Genomic DNA, 22,840 nt, shown 5'->3' with positions numbered 1-22,840 from the left:
GAAAATGATCGGAGAGGTTGAGACTAGAAGAAGTTCAGGAGAAAGAACAAACAAAATGTAATTATTGTAAAATTGACTGTGTCCATAAAATGTAGATAGTGGGTATGGGCTGGAAGTAGAGGCCTAGGCGTTGTTGTTCACTAGTTTACTCCAAGTGGGGAAAGGGTGGCGGGGTAGGAAAGTAATAAAGGGGAATATATATATATTTTTAAAGGATATGTATGTGTATGTATGTATGTATGTGGGTGTGTATGTGTGTATATGTATATGTATATGTATATGTGTATGTATATGTGTATGTATGTGTGTATGTGTATGTGTGTATATATATATAAAATTAAAATAAATGGGGGATTGGAAGTGATGCAGACAATTACATTGATGGAAGTTACAATCTATCTGCAATATTAAGCTGATCTACCCCCAAAAAATAAATAAAAAATAACAATTTAAAAAAATAGTCTGCTGCCTCAGTTTTGATGATGGCAATTTGCATATACTCCAGAATGTCATGAAGAGTGATCAGATGAATTGCAATTAATTGCAAAGTCCCTCTTTGCCATGAAAATGAACTTAATCCCCAAAAAATATTTACACTGCATTTCAGCCCTGCCACAAAAGGACCAGCTGACATCATGTCAGTGATTCTCTCGTTAACACAGGTGAGAGTGTTGACGAGGACAAGGCTGGAGATCACTCTGTCATGCTGATTGAGTTAGAATAACAGACTGGAAGCTTTAAAAGGAGGGTGGTGCTTGAAATCATTGTTCTTCCTCTGTTAACCATGGTTACCTGCAAGGAAACAAGTGCCGTCATCATTGCTTTGCACAAAAAGGGCTTCACAGGTAAGGATATTGCTGCTAGTAAGATTGCACCGAAATCAACCATTTATCGGATCATCAAGAACTTCAAGGAGAGAGGTTCAGTTGTTGTGAAGAAGGCGTCAGGGCGCCCAAGAAAGTCCAGCAAGCGCCAGGACCGTCTCCTAAAGTTGATTCAGCTGCGGGATCGGGGCATCACCAGTGCAGAGCTTGCTCAGGAATGGCAGAAGGCAGGTGTGAGTGCATCTGCACGCACAGTGAGGCGAAGACTTTTGGAGGATGGCCTGGTGTCAAGAAGGGCAGCAAAGAAGCCACTTCTCTCCAGGAAAAACATCAGGGACAGACTGATATTCTGCAAAAGGTACAGGGATTGGACTGCTGAGGACTGGGGTAAAGTCATTTTCTCTGATGAATCCCCTTTCCGATTGTTTGGGGCATCCGGAAAACACCTTGTCCGGAGAAGACAAGGTGAGCGCTACCATCAGTCCTGTGTCATGCCAACAGTAAAGCATCCTGAGACCATTCATGTGTGGGGTTGCTTGTCAGCCAAGGGAGTGGGCTCACTCACAATTTTGCATAAGAACACAGCCATGAATAAAGAATGGTACCAACACATCCTCTGAGAGCAACTTCCCCCAACCTTCCAAGAACAGTTTGGTGACGACCAATGCCTTTTCCAGCATGATGGAGCACCTTGCCATAAGGCAAAAGTGATAACTAAGTGGTTCGGGGAACAAAACATTGAAATGTTGGGTCCATGGCCAGGAAACTCCCCAGACCTTAATCCCATTGAGAACTTGTGGTCGATCCTCAAGAGGCGGGTGGACAAACAAAAACCCACAAACTCCAAGCATTGATTATGCAAGAATGGGCTGCCATCAGTCAGGATGTGGCCCAGAAGTTAATTGACAGCATGCCAGGGGCGGATTGCAGAGGTCTTGAAAAAGAAGGGTCAACACTGCAAATATTGACTCTTTGCATAAACTTAATGTAATTATCAATAAAAGCCTTTGACACTTATGGAATGCTTGTAATTATACTTCAGCATACCATAGTAACATCTGATAAAAATATCTCATAACACTGAAGCAGGGAACTTTGTGAAGACCAATACTTGTGTCATTCTCAAAACTTTTGACCACGACTGTACTCTGCAGTGGGTATTGTGCAGGACCTTGCACGCAATTAACGTTTGGCTAGGAGTTTGAATAGAGCATTTCTCTCGAGCCAGCTGTAGCTTAATTGTGCATGATTTGACCAACGGAGTGCGCTGTTGCATTTAGTGTAGTAGATTTCATTGGCACGCCGCGCACGCTGTCATGTCTGCAGCAGACCAGCAGAGGACACTGGTAGACTGTATTTGTGTTGGAGACCAACCTATGGTTTCCCCCAATTGATAGGCTATATGGACCTTTTTCTGCACAATATTTTTCCCTCAAAAACAACAAAAAGAAAACCAGAAAAAATGCAGACTTCCACTTTGGCAAATAACCCAAATCCACTGCGCAATGCAATGCTTAGACTGCATATAAATCCCTTCCCAAAATCAAATAGCCTGCTGCCAATTCCATCAACATTATAAACACTTGAATCTGGCCTATTAATCATTACCTCGTGCATTAAAAATGTTCCATTACAATTTCCAATTGTATGCCTATTGTATGTGACATATAGGCCTATTGTAAACTAAAGTAGTAAAGTTGATTACATGTTCTTCTTGATTTAGTTATGTCACCGAATAATATAGATTTTGCCTCAGAAGAATCAATCATATTTTACATTTTGACACCGTTGACTCCATTGATTGATTGGTTTTGATTGATTGATTTGTTGGTCCATTGATATGTCGATTTTTTTAAGTTAACTGAAATTATAAAATGTACCTTCATCATGACACAAAAATGTAAAATAAGTAAGTGAAACAGTAAAGAATTGATGAAATGTAGATTGTATGGCCAATATATGCCCCATGTATGGCCCTTGGTACAAACAGGATAATCACAATCAGCATGACTTTCTTACAAAAAGTTAAAATGTTCAGAATGTGCTTATATATGCTATTAATAACCAATTGACCTCAAACAAGGAAAGTGACTCTTACAGTGCCTTCGAAGTATTCAGACCCCTTGACTTTTTCCACATTTTGTTACGTTACAGCCTTATTCTAAAATGCATTCAATTGTTTTTTCCCCTAATCAATACCCTATACTGACAAAGCAAACATTGGTTTTTAGACATTTTTGCAAATGTATTAAAAATAAAAAACAGAAATATCACATTTACATAAGTATTCAGACCCTTTACTCAGTACTTTGTTGAAGCACCTTTGGCAGCAATTACAGCATTGAGTATTCTTGGGTATGACGCTACAAGCTTGGCACATCTGTATTTGGGGAGTTTCTCTCATTCTTCTCTGCAGATCCTCTCAAGCTCTGTCAGGTTGGATGGGGAGTGTTGCTGCACAGCTATTTTCAGGTCTCTCCAGAGATGTTCGATTGGATTCAAGTCCGGGCTCTGGCTGGGCCACTCAAGGACATTCAGAGACTTGTCCCGAAGCCACTCCTGCGTTGTTCTGTTGGAAGGTGAACCTTCGCCCCAGTCTTAGTTCCTGAGCGCTCTGGAGCTCAAGGATCTCTCTGTACTTTGCTCCGTTCATCTTTCCCTCGATCCTGACTAGTCTCCCAGTCCCTGCTGCTGAAAAACATCCCCACAGCATGATGCTGCCACCCCCATGCTTCACCGTAGGGATGGTGCCAGTTTTCCTCCAGACGTGACGCTTGGCATTCAGGCCAAAGAGTTAAATCTTGGTTATATTAGACCAGAGAATCTTGTTTCTCATGGTCTGGGAGTCTTTAGGTACCTTTTGGCAAACTCCAAGCGGGCTGTCATGTGGCTTTTACTGAGGAGTGCCTTCCGTCTGGCTACTTTACCATAAAGGCCTGATTGGTGGAGTGCTGCAGAGATGGTTGTCCTTCTGGAAGTTTCTCCCATCTCCACAGAGGAACTCTAGAGCTCTGTCAGAGTGACCATCGGGTTCTTGGTCATCTCCCTGACCAAGGTCCTTCTCCCCTGATTGTTCAGTTTGGCCGGGTGGCCAGCTCTAGGAAGAGTCTTGGTGGTTCCAAACTTCTTCCATTTAAGAATGATGGAGGCCACTTTCAAAGCTGCAGACATGTTTTGGTACCCTTCCCCAGATCTGTGCCTCGACACAATCCTGTCTCGGAGCTCTACGGACAATTCCTTCGACCTCATGGCATGGTTTTTGCTCTGACATGCACTGTCAACTGTGGGACCTTATATAGACAGGTGTGTGCCTTTCCAAATCATGTCCAATCAATTGAATTTCCCACAGGTGGACTCCAATCAAGTTGTAGAAACATCTCAAGGAAGATCAATGGAAACAGGATACACCTGAGCTCAATTTCGAGTCTCATAGCAAAGGGTCTGAATACTTATGTAAATAAGGTATTTCTGTTTTAGAAGTTTAATACATTTGCTAAAATTTCTAAAAAACTGTTTTCGCTTTGTCATTATGGGGTATTGTGTGTAGATTACTGAGGATTATTATTTATTTCATCAATTTTAGAATAAGGCTGTAATGTAACAAAATGTGGAAAAAGGGAAGGGGTCTTAATACTTTCCGAATGCACTGTATGTTGTAGGGCATACTATCACGGAAAGATTATCGAAGTATATACATACCATGCCAGTGCCACCCTAACTGAGCGACTAGGGTGGAACCAGAACACTGTGATAAAACTGACACATGTTTCCTTTGAGATAAGCAGTGACATAGATAGATGCCCTTTATCAATGTGCCCCCCACCTCTTGTTAGAGCACCAAATCCTCAAAATATGAGCTCATTGCTTGACAAGTTGAAAGCCGCATTCAGTTCCTTTGTAATTGTGTGTTCGTTTTATAGGCCTATATATACTCTTTCATGATGGCATTATCACGCTATTACATGAGAGGTTATTGACATACCTCGACATTTTGTAAAATATACACCTTTTGGGAATGTATTTCAGTCTCACATTTTGGGACATTTTCTGCACAATTGTAGAGTAGACTAGTAAAACATAAACAATAACTAAACGTCTAAACGTGCAATTTATACTAAATAAAAAGGTATATGATAACAACATTGATATGTCTATCCAAAATGTTCATGAACTCTATAGAAGACTATGGTTTTGCGTAGCTGCAGTGGGGTGGATCCTGCCTGAGGATGAACTTGGTTCGAATTCAGATATGCAAAACATCTGTTGTTTTTAATGGTCAGTGGTCCTTTCATTTTATGTCGCAACACTGACATCATTTGGGCAGAGTGAATAATAAATTAAGTATCACATCACAGGCCTAGAAATAGCTGCAACATCTAAGGGACTGGTGCTGGAAAGCACGCTAACGCATAATGGTGCTGGCTGGGACTCTTGATCATTCACTGTGGCAATGTTGTATTTTTATATGTCCCTATCAAATAAACACATTATTAACCTTCAGAACTCTTCATTGTTTTTGGTAAACTAGGTCTACTACACTTTAAAAAATCACACAAATTGTAAAAGCAGAAACACAGTTTTGCATAATCGTTCACACAAAACTCAAAATCCATGTGTAAACCTAACATATACGTAGATGTCCTAATATAAGAATAAAATAATTGACGATGAATCAAGAAAAATGTTTGACGGGTATAATCCCAAATATAGTTATTAGGATGACACTACAAAAAAGACTACAGTGGCTAATGTTTAGTAGCTGCTGAGACAAAGTGTGCCCTCATCATCAGTGAGATTTCTCTAACTGGCGGAGCTGTTCTTCAGCACCACCAAGTTCACCCTGACCATCGCTATCTCTATCCTGCTACCTGACCGATTAGCGGAGCTGTCCTTTCAGCACCACATATTCACAGTCGAAAGAGAATCCTCGTGTTGTCGTGGTATGGCCAAATGTTGACAAAGTATAAGCTTAAATTGTGACACAGGCTTTGACCCGACTGACTATGCGTCCAACTCTAAATTAATTGGAGAAGGAATTTTGTGGATTGCTGCTTTCATTCTGTTGAGAATGTGAGTTCACCCATTTTCATTGAATATCCATATCTCCATATGCCAGGGGTCTTCAACCTTTTCTTGCCCAGGGACCCCTCCCAGGCAAACCGGCGGCCCAAGGACCCCCATAGTAAGTTAGCCCCCAAAAATTATCAAAATGTCTTGTTTTATGATCAGGTGAATGATACATACATAAGTACACTAAAAGTATGTGGACAACCCTTCAAATTAGTGGATTTGGCTATTTCAGCCACACCCGTTGCTGACAGGTGTATAAAATTGAGCACACATCCATGCAATTTCCATAGACAAACATTGGCAGTAGAATGGCCTTACTGAAGAGCTCAGTGACTTTCAACGTGGCACCGTCATAGGATGCCACCTTTCCAACAAGTCAGTTTGTCAAATTTCTGCTCTGCTAGAGCTGCCCGGTCAACTGTAAGTGCTGTTATTGTGAAGTGGAAACATCTAGCAGCAACAATGGCTCAGCCGCGAAGTGGTAGGCCACACAAGCTCACAGAACGGGACCGCCGAATGCTGAAGCGCATAACGCGTAAAAATCGTCTGTCCTCGGTTGCAACACTCACTACCGAGTTCCAAACTGCCTCTGGAAGCAACTTCAGCACAATAACTATTCGTCGGGAGCTTAATGAAATGGGTTTCCATGGCCGAGCAGCCGCACACAAGCCTAAGATCACCATGCGCAATGCCAAGCGTCGGCTGGAGTGGTGTAAAGCCCGCCGACTCTGGAACAGTGGAAACGCGTTCTCTGGAGTGATGAATCACGCTTCACCATCTTGCAGTCCGTCATACGAATTTGAGTTTGGCAGATGCCAGGAGAACGCTACCTGCCTGAATGCATAGTGCCAACTGTAATGTTTGGTGGAGTAGGAATAATGGTATGGGGCTGTTTTTCATGGTTTGGGCTAGGCCCCTTAGTTCCGGTGAAGGGAAATCTTAACGCTACAGCATACAATGACCTTCTAGGCAATTCTGTGCTTCCAACATTGTGGCAAAAGTTTGGGGAAGGCCCTTTACTGTTTCAGCATGACATTGCCCCCGTGCACAAAGCGAGGTCCATACAGAAATGGTTTGTTGAGATCGGTGTGGAAGAACTTGACTGGCCTGCACAGAGCCCTGACCTCAACCCCATCGAACAGCTTTGGGATTAATTGGAATGCGGACAGCAAGCCAGGCCTTATCGCCCAACATCAATGCCCGACCTCACTAATGCTCTTGTGGCTGAATGGAAGCAAGTCCCCGCAGCAATGTTCCAACATCTAGTGGAAGGCCTTCCCAGAACAGTGGAGGCTGTTACAGCAGCAAAAGGGGACCAACTCCATATTAATGCCTATGATTTGGGAATGAGAAGTTCGACGAGCAGGTGGCCACATACTTTTGGTCATGTAGTGTAAATGGCAAGGAGAAGTAATCGGCATTTTAAAATTAATATATATAATTTGGTAGATCGTTTTTCATTATTTTGACCTCCCTCGTTATAGTTGGAAGAGGAAGTGTAAACTCCAAACACATGAGTAACTCCAAACACATTTTCGCTAAAAGCAGCTGTTTAGCTGGTTAAGCAAAGGTTGGCTAAATGAATGTCGAGGTCAAGAAAGCGTAACAGCAGCCAGCAGCACTTGCGGCACTAGACTATTAGCAGGTGCTTTTTCAAAGCATAGGTCACATACTCCAGTGAGTGTAATTGGCTCAATATTAGGAGTTGAGAAATATAGTTGACATCATTAAAAATAAGATATACTCCTCTTTTCTACTGTCGGTATGTCATTCAAAATTCGTTAATTTTGTTGTTGCTAGCGATATTCCTCAAATTAAAATTAAAATTATAGTAACAAATTCACTAAAATAAATAAGAAAATAACGTTTGAATAACCCTGCCATACGCCCATAACTTATTTTATCTATACTTGGCTGTGTGCTATGAGTTGTAAACAACTAAGATGGCACGCTATGATAAGAGACAACCAATGGGTCTGTTTTGGAGGTGGTTTCTGGGCAGCAGCATTGTGCTTGGGCAGATCAGACAATACATAAAAAGGGCCCCGAAAGTGAGCTCTACTGAGTTGGTTGGCAGCAAGTCAAGAAGTTGAAGCAACAATGAGTCTCTCCGCTAAGGACAAGGCAATTGTCAAGGCCTTTTTTGGCAAGGTTGCCGGCAGGGCCGAGGATGTTGGCAACGAGGCACTTTCCAGGTAATTACGATTATTGAATTATTAATACAAGTAATTGATCAATACAATTATTTTAGACCTTTGAATTACTTATGAATGGTTGACAATTCCTTACCATACAAGTGCGTAAAAATGGATCTCGCGCGTAAATGGAACTCCCTTTTTCCAATGCACATCAAGTAAAAAGAGTGGGGTCATATGATACAACGATAAACATGCCACGCTTAACCGAAGTATGTTTGCACCCTCGCAGGACGCTGGTGGTGTACCCCCAGACCAAGACCTATTTCTCCCACTGGAAGGACCTGAGCCTCGGCTCTGCCCCGGTCAGGAAGCACGGTGGGACCGTCATGGGAGGCGTCCTGGATGCCATTGAGAAGATTGACGACCTTAGTGCTGGTCTTCTCACCCTCAGCGAGCTGCACGCCTTCTTGTTGAGAGTGGATCCTGCCAACTTCAAGGTGAGTAAATAGCCAAAAATGCACGTGTTTTCTTTCTCACTAGTAGCTTTTTTTCCATTAGCAACCGTCCAAGCGTGAATACTGTAATAGCTATGCAGCTTAAAAACCCAATGGATTTCAATATTTAGAAACATACTCATGAAATATGCTGCTAATAATGTTTCTGCTCTCTCTTCACATCCCAAGATCTTCAACCACAACCTGCTAGTGACGCTGGCCATGATATTCCCTGATGACTTCACCCCTGAGGTGCACGTGGCTACGGACAAGTTTCTGGCCCAGCTGTCCCTGGCTCTGTCTGAGAAGTACCGTTAAGCAAGGAGCTAGATTTCCACTTGACAATCTTTGTAGGGTGTCAATTGAAATGAAAAGATGCAATAAATGAATCCTACCGATCGAATCTGAAACGTTGTTGTCCTTGGTGATTAATTGTAGGCTATATGTGTTTTAATGTTTAGTTACTTATTTATTTCATTAATAGATCTAGATTATTGATTGTAAAATAATTCCACAAATATATCCACTATCCACAAAGTTGAAAACGTCCACTACTCCACTGTGGGTCCACATTGCCATCAATAGTAATAGCAATAATTATAGTAATAGGTAAGCACCACCACCTTCATCATCATCATCATCATTATCATCATCATTATTAGGCTACCATTATTATATCACCATCATTATATGACCTTACACCCTTATATGATAAGTCATTACTGTTTGTCTTCTGGAGGCCTACATTACCAGTATTTAGACCAGATTATTGTTTCATGAAATAATCAATAAACCAGAAGCACTGGTCTTGGATCAGATTTTTCACCCAATCTTTACATGATAATGTTAGGTGTTGCTACACATGACAATGGCCCAGCTCTTACGGGAGGTAATTTATAGATATAGCTTAGTTTGCACCATTTAATATTGTACAACTTCATACACCAATCATTATTTAAATAATTGCTCAAACTTGCACTTGCTTGAAAAAACATAGGCACACACATCTTGATGTCGTAATTTTAAGCCAAATGATTCAATAAAAGAGTGTAATAAAAAAAAAGGTATTGTGAATGAAAACAAGCTTTATCATCATAAAATGTAGATTAACAAAAGGAAAATATATTCTTACAAAAAATTAAATAGTGATAAAAAAAAAAATTATATATATATATATATATACATAAAATGCATGTTTTATTAGGCCTAAATAAAATAAAATAAAGGGCTTGCAAAATATTTTCTTTATCGGCTTTTGGCAGAACTTTTTTCTTAATTTGACTTTCTGAAAACAAAAGTATGAATTATTTGGCTATACATCGGCAGTCACAGGGACATTAAACTGTCCACATTTCCCCCAACACCACTGAAATAATTTCAAATATGAATTGGTGATAAATAATGATGATCATTATTGAATGAGCATGAAGGGCACATGAGAACTATCGTCACTGTCTTGGGGATTTGTACCTTTTGGTCGTTGTAATTTACAGTAGGCTATGAATGTTAACCATTGTTAACCCTGCCCACTCAAAACAGCTAAACCAATAGTTGGCTGTCGGTGTGGAGACAAAACGCGTATATAAGCTGTCCCGTCAGTAGCATGAACAGTACATATCATCTTGAGTGATACCTCATAAACGTCAATATGGTTGAGTGGACAGACTTCGAGCGCGAAACAATCCAGAGCATCTTTGGGAAGATGGACTATGATGACGTGGGCCCCGCGGCTCTTTCCAGGTCTTCACTCTTTTTCATACCTCCTTAAAAATAGGCCTACAGTTACATTGAACATCGTGCATATTATATGATTAATGCGGTCACTCATAATGCAAGTATTCACTTACAGGTGTCTGGTCGTGTACCCCTGGACCCAGAGGTATTTCGGTAACTTCGGAAACCTGTACAACGCAGCTGCCATCCAGGGAAACCCCAAGGTAGCCGCTCACGGAAAGACCGTCTTGCACGGACTGGACCGGGCTGTCAAGAACATGGATGACATCAAGGCCACCTACGCTGAGCTTAGCGTGCTGCACTCCGAAAAATTGCACGTGGATCCCGACAACTTCAGGGTAAATGAGTTGTCCTTTTATACTTCACAAGGTCATATTCTACTTGCCTATCTCAATACTGCGCCAGAATGCATTTTCTTACATGTCCATTATCTTTTTTCTTTTGCAGCTGCTGGCTGACTGCCTGACTATTGTCGTTGCTGCGAGAATGGGTGCTGACTTCACCGCTGATGTCCAGGGTGCTTTCCAAAAGTTCCTTGCGGTCGTGGTGAGCTCCCTGGGAAGACAGTACCACTAGAGCGTTCGTTGCTTGCGTCAACAGAAACAGAGCAACTTCCGGTGCCCTTCATTGAATGTATCAAAACAGCTGTATCGGTTCTGAAGGACAAATAAAGTGCTAAATCCAAAATATATTTTTTATCGCTTACTTTATGTGTTCGTTTGTCAACATGTGTAGCCTACATTAACATATATTTTAAACAAATGAAAGGTCCACGTCAATAGGCCTACATATTTTTTTTTGTGGTTTATACAAGCCTAAAAGTTGTGCAACTTTTTTCTACTGGTACGCCTCCAAAGCATCCAATTCTCTGTCCAGCCAAAAGCACAAATATTGTCCTAAAATAAATTTCACACATATGAACTGTGAAAACAGACATGAAGGTGGCGGAATGGGGTCAACTTATCTTCTCTCTTTGAGGAAGAGGCTATCTTTGTGCATAGCCGAGGGGCCACACGACAGAAGGCTATATCAGTCCGCTAATGCAGTACTAGTAAAAAGGCCCAGTGCACTACTTTTTTGAAGAAGAAAAAATATTTTGCCAAAAAAAAAAGTTCACAAATGTATTGATGAAATAGTGCTGTGCTGCTGCCTTCGCTTCACAAGTTAGCATGTGTGTAGTGCTGGGGGAGCGCGAGGGAGCGGCACTCCCTCACTTTTTTTCAATTTGAGAATACATGGAAAATGTATTCTAATCAATTCTAAATAAATTAGCCTATATTTAACTATCACAAAAAATCCATAAATAACGATAGAATGACAATCCAAATAAATATGTAGGCCTAGAGGTACGGCGGTTTCTTCCCTGTCTTCTCTCTGGCGGAATGATGAATAACTATAGGCTACATGTGTGCACTGCGGAGGCCCAGAACGTTGAAAAAAATCTAAATTAACCGTGTCTGCATGATGTTTATAAAACTCCACCGACCTGCTATTTCGCAGTGGAACCCAGAACGATATGTGACCACTTGGTTACAGCGACGCCGAGGACACCCAAACCATGGCTACGGCAAAGCACAAGAGCCTGACCCTCTGGAAGTTGCTGTAGCCCTGCTTGGGATATTTAGCCTATGTTGGCTATTGGTTGAGACGCAGAGCACTTTCTAGCTTGGTAGGCCATGTCGGGGTGGGAAAATGTAAATGTAAATTGGACCAAGTTGGAAGTAATAATGCATTTAGGTTCTAGTTTATTGAAATGCATGAATACGCCACACCAAAAGCTTGATTTTATAGCTGTTTTAAAACGAATTTCCTGCAATTCTACGTAGGAATGATTTATGAGCACTACTTGGTCAATTGATTTATTGATTAAATGTATGCAAATATATGATATGAATTGATAGTTTACCCCTCTGTTTCATTTTATTCTGTAATAGGTTATATTGTAACTATGTGTTCAAGCTAATCAAATCAAGGTTTATTTGGCGCTGTCCTTTTCGAACCTCGAAGGGCGCTCCAATCGTTTACAATAACACTCATCAAGATCTGTTGCCTACGCCTAATAGTCCTACTCATCACTTATTATTACTACTACAAATAGAAGATTATCACTTCTCACAATGGTGCTCGTTTAGTAAAGTTAGATCAAAACTGAATCAATGTCTCGCAAGATCACATAACGATTAATTAGTATTTTACATAACAGAACCAAACATAATAGCATAGCATAGCATAGTAGACCTATAGGCTAATGTTACTGTTATACCAAAAACACTCCTCATTTCTAATGAGATTTTAGGATGGTTAGCTGAAGCTGAATAGTCCCAAAAAAAAGTATCATGCGCCAAAACTCAACATAGCCACTAGGCAGGATATATGCTTTAATTAAAACAAAATACAAGAAAGGCTAATAGCTTGTTAACACCATCTGCTCTAATTCGCTCACGAAACAATCATTAAAGAAGATCGAAATGCATAGGCTATTCCCATGAAACTGATTGAGATCAATCAAATTATTGGAATGCAGACTCAGTTTCGCCGGTAAAACATACATAACTATGCTTCACGATTGGCAGTGATGATGGCCTATTTTAAAATGAGGTATGCCTAACTTGGTGTTTGAGGGTATTACAAATATAACATTTATTGAGACAATATGTGTGGGCATAGACAGACGTTGCAATTGGAGGATGCATTTTAAAACAGGGCTCTCCAACCCTGCTCCTGGAGAGCTGCCATCCTGTAGGTGGTAACGATGAGACAGCCTATAGGGAGGAGGTCAGAGACCTGGCCATGTGGTGCCAGGATAACAACCTCTCCCTCAACGTGACCAAGACAAAGGAGATGATTGTGGACTACAGGAGAAAAAAAAAAGAGGACTGAGCACGCCCCCATTCTCATCAACGGGGCTGTAGTGGAACAGGTTGAGAGCTTCAAGTTCCTTGATGTCCACATCACCAACGAACTATCATGGTCCAAACACACCAAGACAGTCGTGAAGAGGGCACGACAAAGCCTATTCCCCCTCAGGAGACTGAAAAGATTTGGCATGGGTCCTCAGATCCTCAAAAAGTTATACAGCTGCACCATCGAGAGCATCCTGACTGGTGCTCGGCCTCCGACCACAAGGCACTACAGAGGGTAGTGCGTACGGCCCAGTACATCACTGGGGCCAAGCTTCCTGCCATCCAGGACCTCTATACCAGGCGGTGTCAGAGGAAGGCCCTCAAAATTGTCAACAGGGTTCTAGAGCCCTGTAATGATAGGCTATTTAATAGGCTACATCTGTCGGTACAAACTTTGATTGAGGAAATAATGACGTATTTTACATATTGTTTGCGCTTCCTCATCTAAAAAAAATAGCAGTACCCCACTGCAAGTATGATCTGTGGTAGGTCTGTAGCCGGTGGCGTCTGTATGCTGCATGTTACCCGCTGGCTTCATCCATCTGAGCAGCAGCCAAAATGCAACCGTCCCATGCTCAGTACGAACAGTGTAATAAAGGACCTTGAACGAGAGCACCACGGACAACTCCGTTCACCCCGGAGACTTCGTGCCGCTATTTTGATCTGCCGCTGACCACGTTTTAGCATTCTTCTCCATTTACATTGTGTCATAGCCTACACTTGGATTAGGCTACACTGTAATTCATTAAACTGGACTGGATTATTTTATCGCACCAGCATTGCAATCCAATCCATATACGATTTATGCAATAAACTGAGATATATAGCTGCGCTGTAAAAAATAGTGGTACTCAGTGATGTGTTGTGTTGAATTTGCCACTAACATAATGCTTTGTGTTCAAGTTTATTTCCTTGCCACATTTTTTGCAGTATTACTTTAATGTCTTATTGCAAACAGGATGCATGTTTTGGAATATTTGTATTCTGTACAGGCTTCCTTCTTTTCACTCTGTCAATTAGGTTAGCATTGTAGAGTAACTACGGTGTTGTTGATCCATCCTCAGTTTTCTCCTATCACAGCCTTTAAACTCTGCATCTGTTTTAAAGTAACCATTGGTCATGGTGAAATCCCTGAGCGGTTTCCTTCCTATCCGACAACTGAGTTAGGAAGGACGCCTGTAGCTTTGTAGTGACTGGGTGTATTGATACACCATGCTCAAAGGGGTATTCAATGTCTATTTTTGTGTTTTACCCATCTAACAATAGGAGCCCTTCTTTGCGAGGCATTGGAAAACATCCCTGGTCTTTGGGGTTGAATCTGTATTTGAAATTCACTGCTTGAATGAGGGACCTTACAGACATGTGTATGTGTGGGGTGAAGACATTATGTAGTCATTCAAAAATCATGTTACACACTATTACTGCACAGAGAGTGAGTCAATGCAATGTATTATGTGACTTGTTAAGGACATTTTTACTCCTGAAATTATTTAGGCTTGCCATAACATTTAATATTTTCATTTTTATTAATTTGTAAAAATTTCGGGTAATGTATGTGGGCCAGTGACAAAAAATCTCAATGTAATCATTTTTAAATTTAGGCTGTAACACAACAAAATGTGGAAAAAGTAAAGGGGTGTGAATACGTTCTGAGGGTATTATATGTATTCATTTGTGGATGTCCATCATCCATTTCATTTTTCACATTTTAGCAGGCGCTCTGGACATACAGTGGGGAAAAAAAGTATTTAGTCAGCCACCAATTGTGCAAGTTCTCCCACTTAAAAAGATGAGAGAGGCCTGTAATTTTCATCATAGGTACACATCAACTATGACAGACAAATTGAGAGAGAAAAAATTCCGGAAAATCACATTGTAGGATTTTTAATGAATTTATTTGCAAATTATGGTGGAAAATAAGTATTTGGTCACCTAAAAACAAGCAAGATTTCTGGCTCTCACAGACCTGTAACTTCTTCTTTAAGAGGCTCCTCTGTCCTCCACTCGTTACCTGTATTAATGGCACCTGTTTGAACTTGTTATCAGTATAAAAGACACCTGTCCACAACCTCAGTCACACTCCAAACTCCACTATGGCCAAGACCAAAGAGCTGTCAAAGGACACCAGAAACAAAATTGTAGACCTGCACCAGGCTGGGGAAGACTGAATCTGCAATAGGTAAGCAGCTTGGTTTGAAGAAATCAACTGTGGGAGCAATTATTAGGAAATGGAAGACATACAAGACCACTGATAATCTCCCTCGATCTGGGGCTCCACGCAAGATCTCACCCCGTGGGGTCAAAATGATCACAAGAACGGTGAGCAAAAATCCCAGAACCACATGGGGGGACCTAGTGAATGAACTGCAGAGAGCTGGGACCAAAGTAACAAAGCCTACCATCAGTAACACACTACGCCGCCAGGGACTCAAATCCTGCAGTGCCAGACGTGTCCCCAGTACATGTCCAGGCCCGTCTGAAGTTTGCTAGAGTGCATTTGGATGATCCAGAAGAGGATTGGGAGAATGTCATATGGTCAGATGAAACCAAAATATAACTTTTTGGTAAAAACTCAACTCGTTGTGTTTGGAGGACAAAAAATGCTGAGTTGCATCCAAAGAACACCATACCTACTGTGAAGCATGGGGGTGGAAACATCATGCTTTGGGGCTGTTTTTCTGCAAAGGGACCAGGACGACTGATCCGTGTAAAGGAAAGAATGAATGGGGCCATGTATCGTGAGATTTTGAGTGAAAACCTCCTTCCATCAGCAAGGGCATTGAAGATGAAACGTTGCTGGGTCTTTCAGCATGACAATGATCCCAAACACACCGCCCGGGCAACGAATGAGTGGCTTCGTAAGAAGCATTTCAAGGTCCGGGAGTGGCCTGGCCAGTCTCAGATCTCAACCCCATAGAAAATCTTTGGGAGGGAGTTGAAAGTCTGTGTTGCCCAGTGACAGCCCCCAAAACATCACTGCTCTTGAGGAGATCTGCATGGAGGAATGGGCCAAAATACCAGCAACAGTGTGTGAAAACCTTGTGAAGACTTACAGAAAACGTTTGACCTGTGTCATTGCCAACAAAGGGTATATAACAAAGTATTGAGAAACTTTTGTTATTGACCAAATACTTATTTTCCACCATAATTTGCAAATAAATTCATTAAAAATCCTACAATGTGATTTTCTGGATTTTTTTTCTCATTTTGTCTGTCATAGTTGACGTGTACCTATGATGAAAATTACAGGCCTCTCTCATCTTTTTAAGTGGGAGAACTTGCACAATTGGTGGCTGACTAAATACTTTTTTCCCCCACTGTAGTAGTGAGTGCATACATTTTCATTTGTACTGGTCCCCCATGGGAATCAAACCCACAAGTCTGGCATTGCAAGGGCCATGCTCTACCAACTGAGCCACACATAATTTTTGTAATGTGTGTAATATGTTACGAATTTGCAAGATGTAGAATATGTAACGAATGTTCTAAAAGTACAATATGTTACGAATTTGCTAAACATTATATGTTACAAATTCCAATTTGTTGTGGCTAACATTAGCTAGGTGGCTAGGAGGCTAACGCTAACGGTTTAGGGTTAGGGGTTAAGTTTAGGAGTTAGGTTAAAGGGTTAGGGGAAGGGGAAGGGTTAGCTAAAACGGTTAAGGTTAGGGTTAGGGGATGGGTTAGCTAAAAGGGTTAAGGTTAGGGTTAGGGGAAGGGTTAGCTAAAAGGGTTAAGGTTAGGGTTAGGGGAAGGGTTAGCTAAAAGGGTTAAGGTTAGGAAAAGGGTTAGCCAACACGCTAAGAAGTTGCAAAATAGCTAAAAGGTAGTAAGTAGTTGCAAAGTAGCTAAAGTTGTCTGTGATGAGATTCAAACACACAACCTTTGGGTTGCTAGATATTACCATACCAAACATATCACACTAATTTGAACGTCCCGGATGTACGTTTACTATGTTATGTTTAGTCTATGAGACCAGCCTGAGAGGGCTTGAACTGAAAACTGTGAGTTTTGCAACTAGCTATGTAGTGGCTGTAAATTACATGTAAAGTGCGGCATTGTAACCTTGTTCTGAACAACAGTTTTGAATTGATAATAGGGATGTTTCAGTTCCACTGTACCATGAAACACTTCCCTTGGTGGTGTTATAGGCCTTCTATATACAGTGCATTCGGAAAGTATTCAGACCCCTTTACTTTTTCCACATTTTGTTACGTTACAGCCTCATTCTAAAATTGATTTTAAAAAATGTTTTCCTCAATCTACACACAATACCCCATAATGACAAAGCAAAAACAGGTTTTTCGAATTTTTCGCAAATGTATTACAAATTATAAACTGAAATATAACATTTACATAAGTATTCAGACCCTTTACTCAGTACTTTGTTGAAGCACCGTTGGCAGCGATTACAGCCTCAAGTCTTCTTGGGTATGACGCTACAAGCTTGGCACACCTGTATTTGGGGAGTTTCTCCCATTCTTCTCTGCAGATCCTCATGTTCTTTTTTCATTATTTTTTTTAACCTTTATTTAACCAGGTAAGCCAGTTGAGAACAAGTTCTCATTTACAACTGCGACCTGGCCAAGATAAAGCAAAGCAGTGCGATAAAAACAACAACACAGAGTTACATATGGGGTAAAACAAAACATAAAGTCAAAAATACAACAGAAAATATATATACAGCAGGGTTCTTCAATTCCGGTCCTGGAGGGCCGAAACACTTCTGTTTTTTATTTCTACCTGGTAGTTAATTGCACTCACCTGGTGTCCCAGGTCTGAATTAGCCCCTGATTAGAAGGAGAGGATGAAAAACAGAGGTGTTTCGGCCCTCCAGGACCGGAATTGAAGAACCCTGATATACAGTGTGTGCAAATGTAGCAAGTTATGGAGGTAAGGCAATAAATAGGCTATAGTGCAAAATAATTACATGTCACGCCCTGGCCTTGAGAGACTGGTTGTCTTTAGTTGGTTTGAGATTGAGGGCATCTAGTTTGGATTGTAGGATGGCCGGGGTGTTAAGCATATCCCAATTTAGGTCACCAAGCAGTACGAACTCTGAGGATAGATGGGGGGCAATCAATTCACATATGGTGTCCAGGGCACAGCTGGGGGCTGAGTGGGGTCTGTAACAAGCGGCAACAGTGAGAGACTTATTTCTGGAAAGGTGGATTTTTAGAAGTAGAAGCTCAAACTGTTTGGGCACAGACCTGGATAGTATGATAGAGCTCTGCAGGCTATCTCTACAGTAGATTGCAACTCCACCCCCTTTGGCAGTTCTATCTAGACAGAAAATGTTGTTGTTGGGGATGGACATTTCAGAATTTTTGGTGGCCTTCCTAAGCCAGGATTCAGACACTGCTAGAACATCAGGTTTGGCGGAGTGTGCTAACACAGTGAATAACTCAAACTTAGGAAGGAGGCTTCTGATGTTAACGTGCAGAAAACCAAGGCTTTTACGGTTACAGAAGTCAACAAATGATAGCTCCTGGGGAGTAGGAGTGATACTGGGAGCTGCAGGGCCTGGGTTAGCCTCTACATCACCAGAGGAAGAGAGGAGGACTAGAATAAGGATATGGCTAAAGGCTTTAAGAACTGGTCTTTTAGTGCGTTGGGTACAGAGAATAAAGGGGGCAGATTTCCGGGCGTTGTAGAAAAGATTCAGGGCATTATGTACAGACAAGGATATGGAAGGATATGAGTACAGTGGAGGTAAACCTAAGCATTGGGTAACAATGAAAGAGATAGCATCACTGGTGGCACCGATTGAGCCGGTCTCGGCGTGTATGGGGGGTGGAACAAAGGAACTATTTGAGGCAGTTTGAGAGGGACTTGGGGTTCTACAGTGAAATTGTATAATAAGAACTAACTGGAACAGCAATAGGCAAGGCATATTGACATGGGAGAGAGGCATAAAGCAATCACAGGTGTTATTAGAGAGAGCTAAGACAACAACTTGTAATGGCGATAAAGTTTGGGCTGAGGCTAAACAGATAAACAGGACAGGGTACCTTGTAAAGGAACAGTCCAGCAGGCATCAGCTGTGCAGCTGAGTGATCATAAGGTCCAGTGAACAGCAATATGTGAGTCCGAGAGCAGTTCGAATTGGTGCTACAGCACAGCGAGCAGGAAGCACGGTTGTTGTTTGTGTGTGCTAGCGGGCCGGGGCTAGCAGATGGATCTTCATGGTCGTCGCAACGGGAAGCCTGTTGAAACCACGGACGATTACGTCGGCAGACCAGTCGTGATGGATCGGCGGGGCTCCGTGTCGACTCTATGAGGTCCCGTCTGGTTGACAGAGAGGTAGATAGCCGGGAGATGTGCCTGACTCAAGGCTAGCTCAAGGCTGATTAGCCAACAACAACGTTAATTTGGTTGCAGCTAGCTAGTTGCGATTATCCAGTGTTAAAGGTCCAGTGATTCAGTGATTCCGGCAGAAAATCCGATAGGTTCTGGGTCGATAACGCGCTGTGCAGACAGTGCAGACTGGCCGATAATAGTCCAGGCTAGAGCTGGCTGGTAGGTAGTGCAGGCCACGGAAAATGGTGAAAAACCGCTAACGGTGGCTAATAGCAAGTAGGTAGTTAGCTGGTTAGCTGGCTACTCCCGTCCGGTAGACAGAGAGGTAGATAGCCGGGATATGGGCCTGCTCGAGGCTGTCTCAAAGCTCAAGGCTAACTGGTGCTTCGAGGGCAGTGGTGATTAGCCTACAGCAACATCCATTCGACATCCATTCGGTTGCGGCTAGCTAGATCCGGTGTTAAGGTCCAGTGATTCAGTTATTCTGGCAGAAAATCTGATGTTCTGGGTAAAAACCGCTAACGGTGGCTAATAGCAAGTAGCTAGTTAGCTAGATAGCTGGCTGGCTAGTTTCAACTGGAGATTCTAGATAAAGGTGAGTAAATAATAGAATCTGTTCCACATTGAGTGAGGCGGGTTGCAGGAAAGTATATTTAGTAGAAGGATGAAAAGTGTGATAGGGAAATACAATACAAATACAAAAAACAGGCTATTTACATGGACACACAAGAGAACACGACCGCACTGCTACGCCATCTTGGAACAAAACTCTGTTAGGTTGGATGGGGAGCATTGCTGCACAGCTATTTTCAGGTCTCTCCAGAGATGTTCGATCGGGTTCAAGTCCGGGCTCTGGCTGGGCCACTCAAGGACATTCAGAGACTTGTCCTGAAGCCACTCCTGTGTTGTCTTGGCTGTGTGCTTAGGGTCCTTGTCTTGTTAGAAGGTGAACCTTCGCCCAAGTCTGAGGTCCTGAGCACTCTGGAGCAGGTTTTCATCAAGGATCTCTCTGTACTTTGCTCCATTCATCTTTCACTCGATCCTGACTAGTCTCCCAGTCCCTGCCGCTGAAAAACATCCCCACAGCATGATGCTGCCACCACCATGCTTCACCGTAGGGATGGTGCCAGGTTTCCTCCAGAGGTGACACTTGGCATTCAGGCCAAAGAGTTCAGTCTTGGTTTCATCAGACTAGAGAATCTTGTTTCTCATGGTCTGAGAGTTTTAGGTGCCTTTTGGCAAACTCCAAGCGGGCTGTCATGTGGCTTTTACTGAGGAGTGGCTTCCGTCTGGCCACTCTACCATAAATGCCTGATTGGTGGAGTGCTGCAGATATGGTTGTCCTTCTGGAAGGTTCTTCCATCTGCACAGAGGAACTCTAGAGCTCTGTCAGAGTGACCATCAGGTTCTTGGTCACCTCCCTGACCAAGGCCCTTTTCCCCCGATTGCTCAGTTTGGCCGGAGGCCAGCTCTAGGAAGAGTCTTGGTGGTTCCAAACTTCTTCCATTTAAGAATGATGGAGGCCACTGTGTTCTTGGGGACCTTCAATGCTGCAGACATTTTTTGGTACATTTCCCCAGATCTGTGCCTCGACACAATCCTGTCTCTGAGCTCTACAGACAATTCCTTCGACCTCATGGCATGATTTTTGCTCTGACATGTACTGTCAACAGTGGGACCTTATATAGACAGGTGTGTGTGCCTTTTCAAATCATGTTCAATCAATTTAATTTACCACAGGCGGACTCCAATCAAGTTGTAGAAACATCTCAAGGATGATCAATGGAAACAGGATGCACCTGAGCTCAATTTCGAGTCTCATAGCAAAGGGTCTGAATACTTATGTAAATAAGGTATTTCAGTTTTTTGTTTTTAATACATTTGCAAAAAATTCTAAAAACCTGTTTGCACTTTGTTATTATGGGGTATTGTGTGTAGATTGCTGAGGATTTTTATTTATTTAATCCATTTTAGAATAAGGCTGTAACGTCACAAAATTTGGAAAAAATCAAGGGGTCTGAATACTTTCCGAAGGCGCTGTATAGCGTTTGGGGTACAGGTTGTGGGGCCCAAACAGTGGTGGTAATTATGGAAAACTGGCGGAAGTGTGCAGCCTTTGTGTCATGTTTAATTGATGCGTAATGCTAAACCTGGCTTCTTTTCGCCACACAATTGTTTACATTGCAAAATCCGCTTGCCATTTAAATAAAAAACTATCAAGATAAACAGTTTTTGAGGGCTGTATTTTTATTCCATGATTCATATCATACAGCATGTGCAAATTTATGATCAACGCAGAAAACCGAGAGGATTTATCTTCTTGTCTTTTAACGATACTTCTCGGAAAGGGCCAGGGCCAACTTCGCGAGGAACTTGTCCACAGACACGTGCACCTCAGGAGAAAAGTCATCAGGGAACAGCATGGCCAGCACCACCAGAATGTTGTGGTTGATGATCTGTGGATTTTTAGGGAATAGAGTCATTATTATCAAGCGTTTTAGGCCTAGTCCATATGCGAAAGATAGTGTTTCTGAAGATTCTATTGGATTTTCACAAAATACATACATAGGACTTACATTTGGACACGGTTGCCGCTGTGATATACTGAGAAAGGGTGAACCGTTTTATTGATTCAGTAAGTTATTTAGTCACCTTGAAGTTGGCGGGATCCACACGCAGCGTGAAGGCGTGCAGCTCGCTGAGGGTCAGAAGACCTCCGGCCAGGTCGTCGATCTTGGTCACGGCATCCAGGACGCCTCCCATGACGGTCAGACCGTGCATCTTGACGGGAGCAGAGCCGGGGCTCAGGTCCGTCCAGTGGGAGAAGTAGGTCTTGGGATTATGTATTATGATTTAACGTGGGTAAATGCACCGCATAACTCTGTTACAAAACAATCCGTTCAACATATAATGATGTCATTACCTAGAGAGAGCCTCATTTCCGATGTCCTCTGCTTTGCCAGCCACCTTTCCAAAAAAGGCTGTCACGATCTGTTTGTCCTTGGCTGTGAGACTCATTCTAGCGGTTTCTATGACACAAGATATATATATAAGAGTGGACACTGGGAGTATTTATATGGTATCTAAAGAACTCTTTGGGTTAGCTCCACCTTCAACTGCAAGTCATTGGATGTATACAATATAGAGTTTGGTGATAACCATTAGTTATGTATCATCAATGTAACCCTATTTCATTATGATCACTCACAAATGTTACCCTTTACGCAGGGATATACAGTATGTTTAAGTGTAATGACGATAGTGCTGAAAAACTGAACAATCATGCTTCAAATTGTCATGAATCTAAAGGCTACATTATGCATGATGCAACAATGTATTTTATGATTCTTATGATATCATGAGAAGAAGGACGTTTT

General features: G+C 42.1%; 2 protein-coding genes and 1 pseudogene across 2 annotated transcripts in view; 2 read left to right on the top strand and 1 right to left on the bottom strand.

Moving 5' to 3' along the window:
- Positions 1 to 7,980: 7,980 nt before the first annotated feature.
- Positions 7,981 to 8,869, top strand: LOC121550539 (hemoglobin embryonic subunit alpha-like). Its single transcript, XM_041862834.1, has 3 exons — positions 7,981 to 8,089; positions 8,322 to 8,529; positions 8,716 to 8,869. Exons 1-3 carry the CDS (start codon positions 7,995 to 7,997, stop codon positions 8,842 to 8,844), a joined length of 432 nt encoding a protein of 143 aa, XP_041718768.1. The 5' UTR covers positions 7,981 to 7,994; the 3' UTR covers positions 8,845 to 8,869.
- A 1,290-nt stretch (positions 8,870 to 10,159) lies between these two features.
- Positions 10,160 to 22,840, top strand: part of LOC121550482 (hemoglobin subunit beta-like) — a 47,272-nt gene continuing 34,591 nt past the window's right edge. Inside the window, exons 1-2 of the mRNA XM_045210789.1 lie at positions 10,160 to 10,266; positions 10,376 to 10,598. Coding sequence (XP_045066724.1) covers positions 10,175 to 10,266; positions 10,376 to 10,598 — 315 coding nt within the window. The 5' untranslated portion in view covers positions 10,160 to 10,174. The remainder of the gene's footprint in view (positions 10,267 to 10,375; positions 10,599 to 22,840) is intronic.
- On the bottom strand, positions 21,765 to 22,491 carry LOC121550832 (annotated as a pseudogene).

The sequence above is a fragment of the Coregonus clupeaformis genome, chromosome 35 (assembly GCF_020615455.1).
Source record: "Coregonus clupeaformis isolate EN_2021a chromosome 35, ASM2061545v1, whole genome shotgun sequence".
NCBI lineage: Eukaryota > Metazoa > Chordata > Actinopteri > Salmoniformes > Salmonidae > Coregonus > Coregonus clupeaformis.
This window is presented reverse-complemented; position numbering and strand designations above follow the sequence as displayed.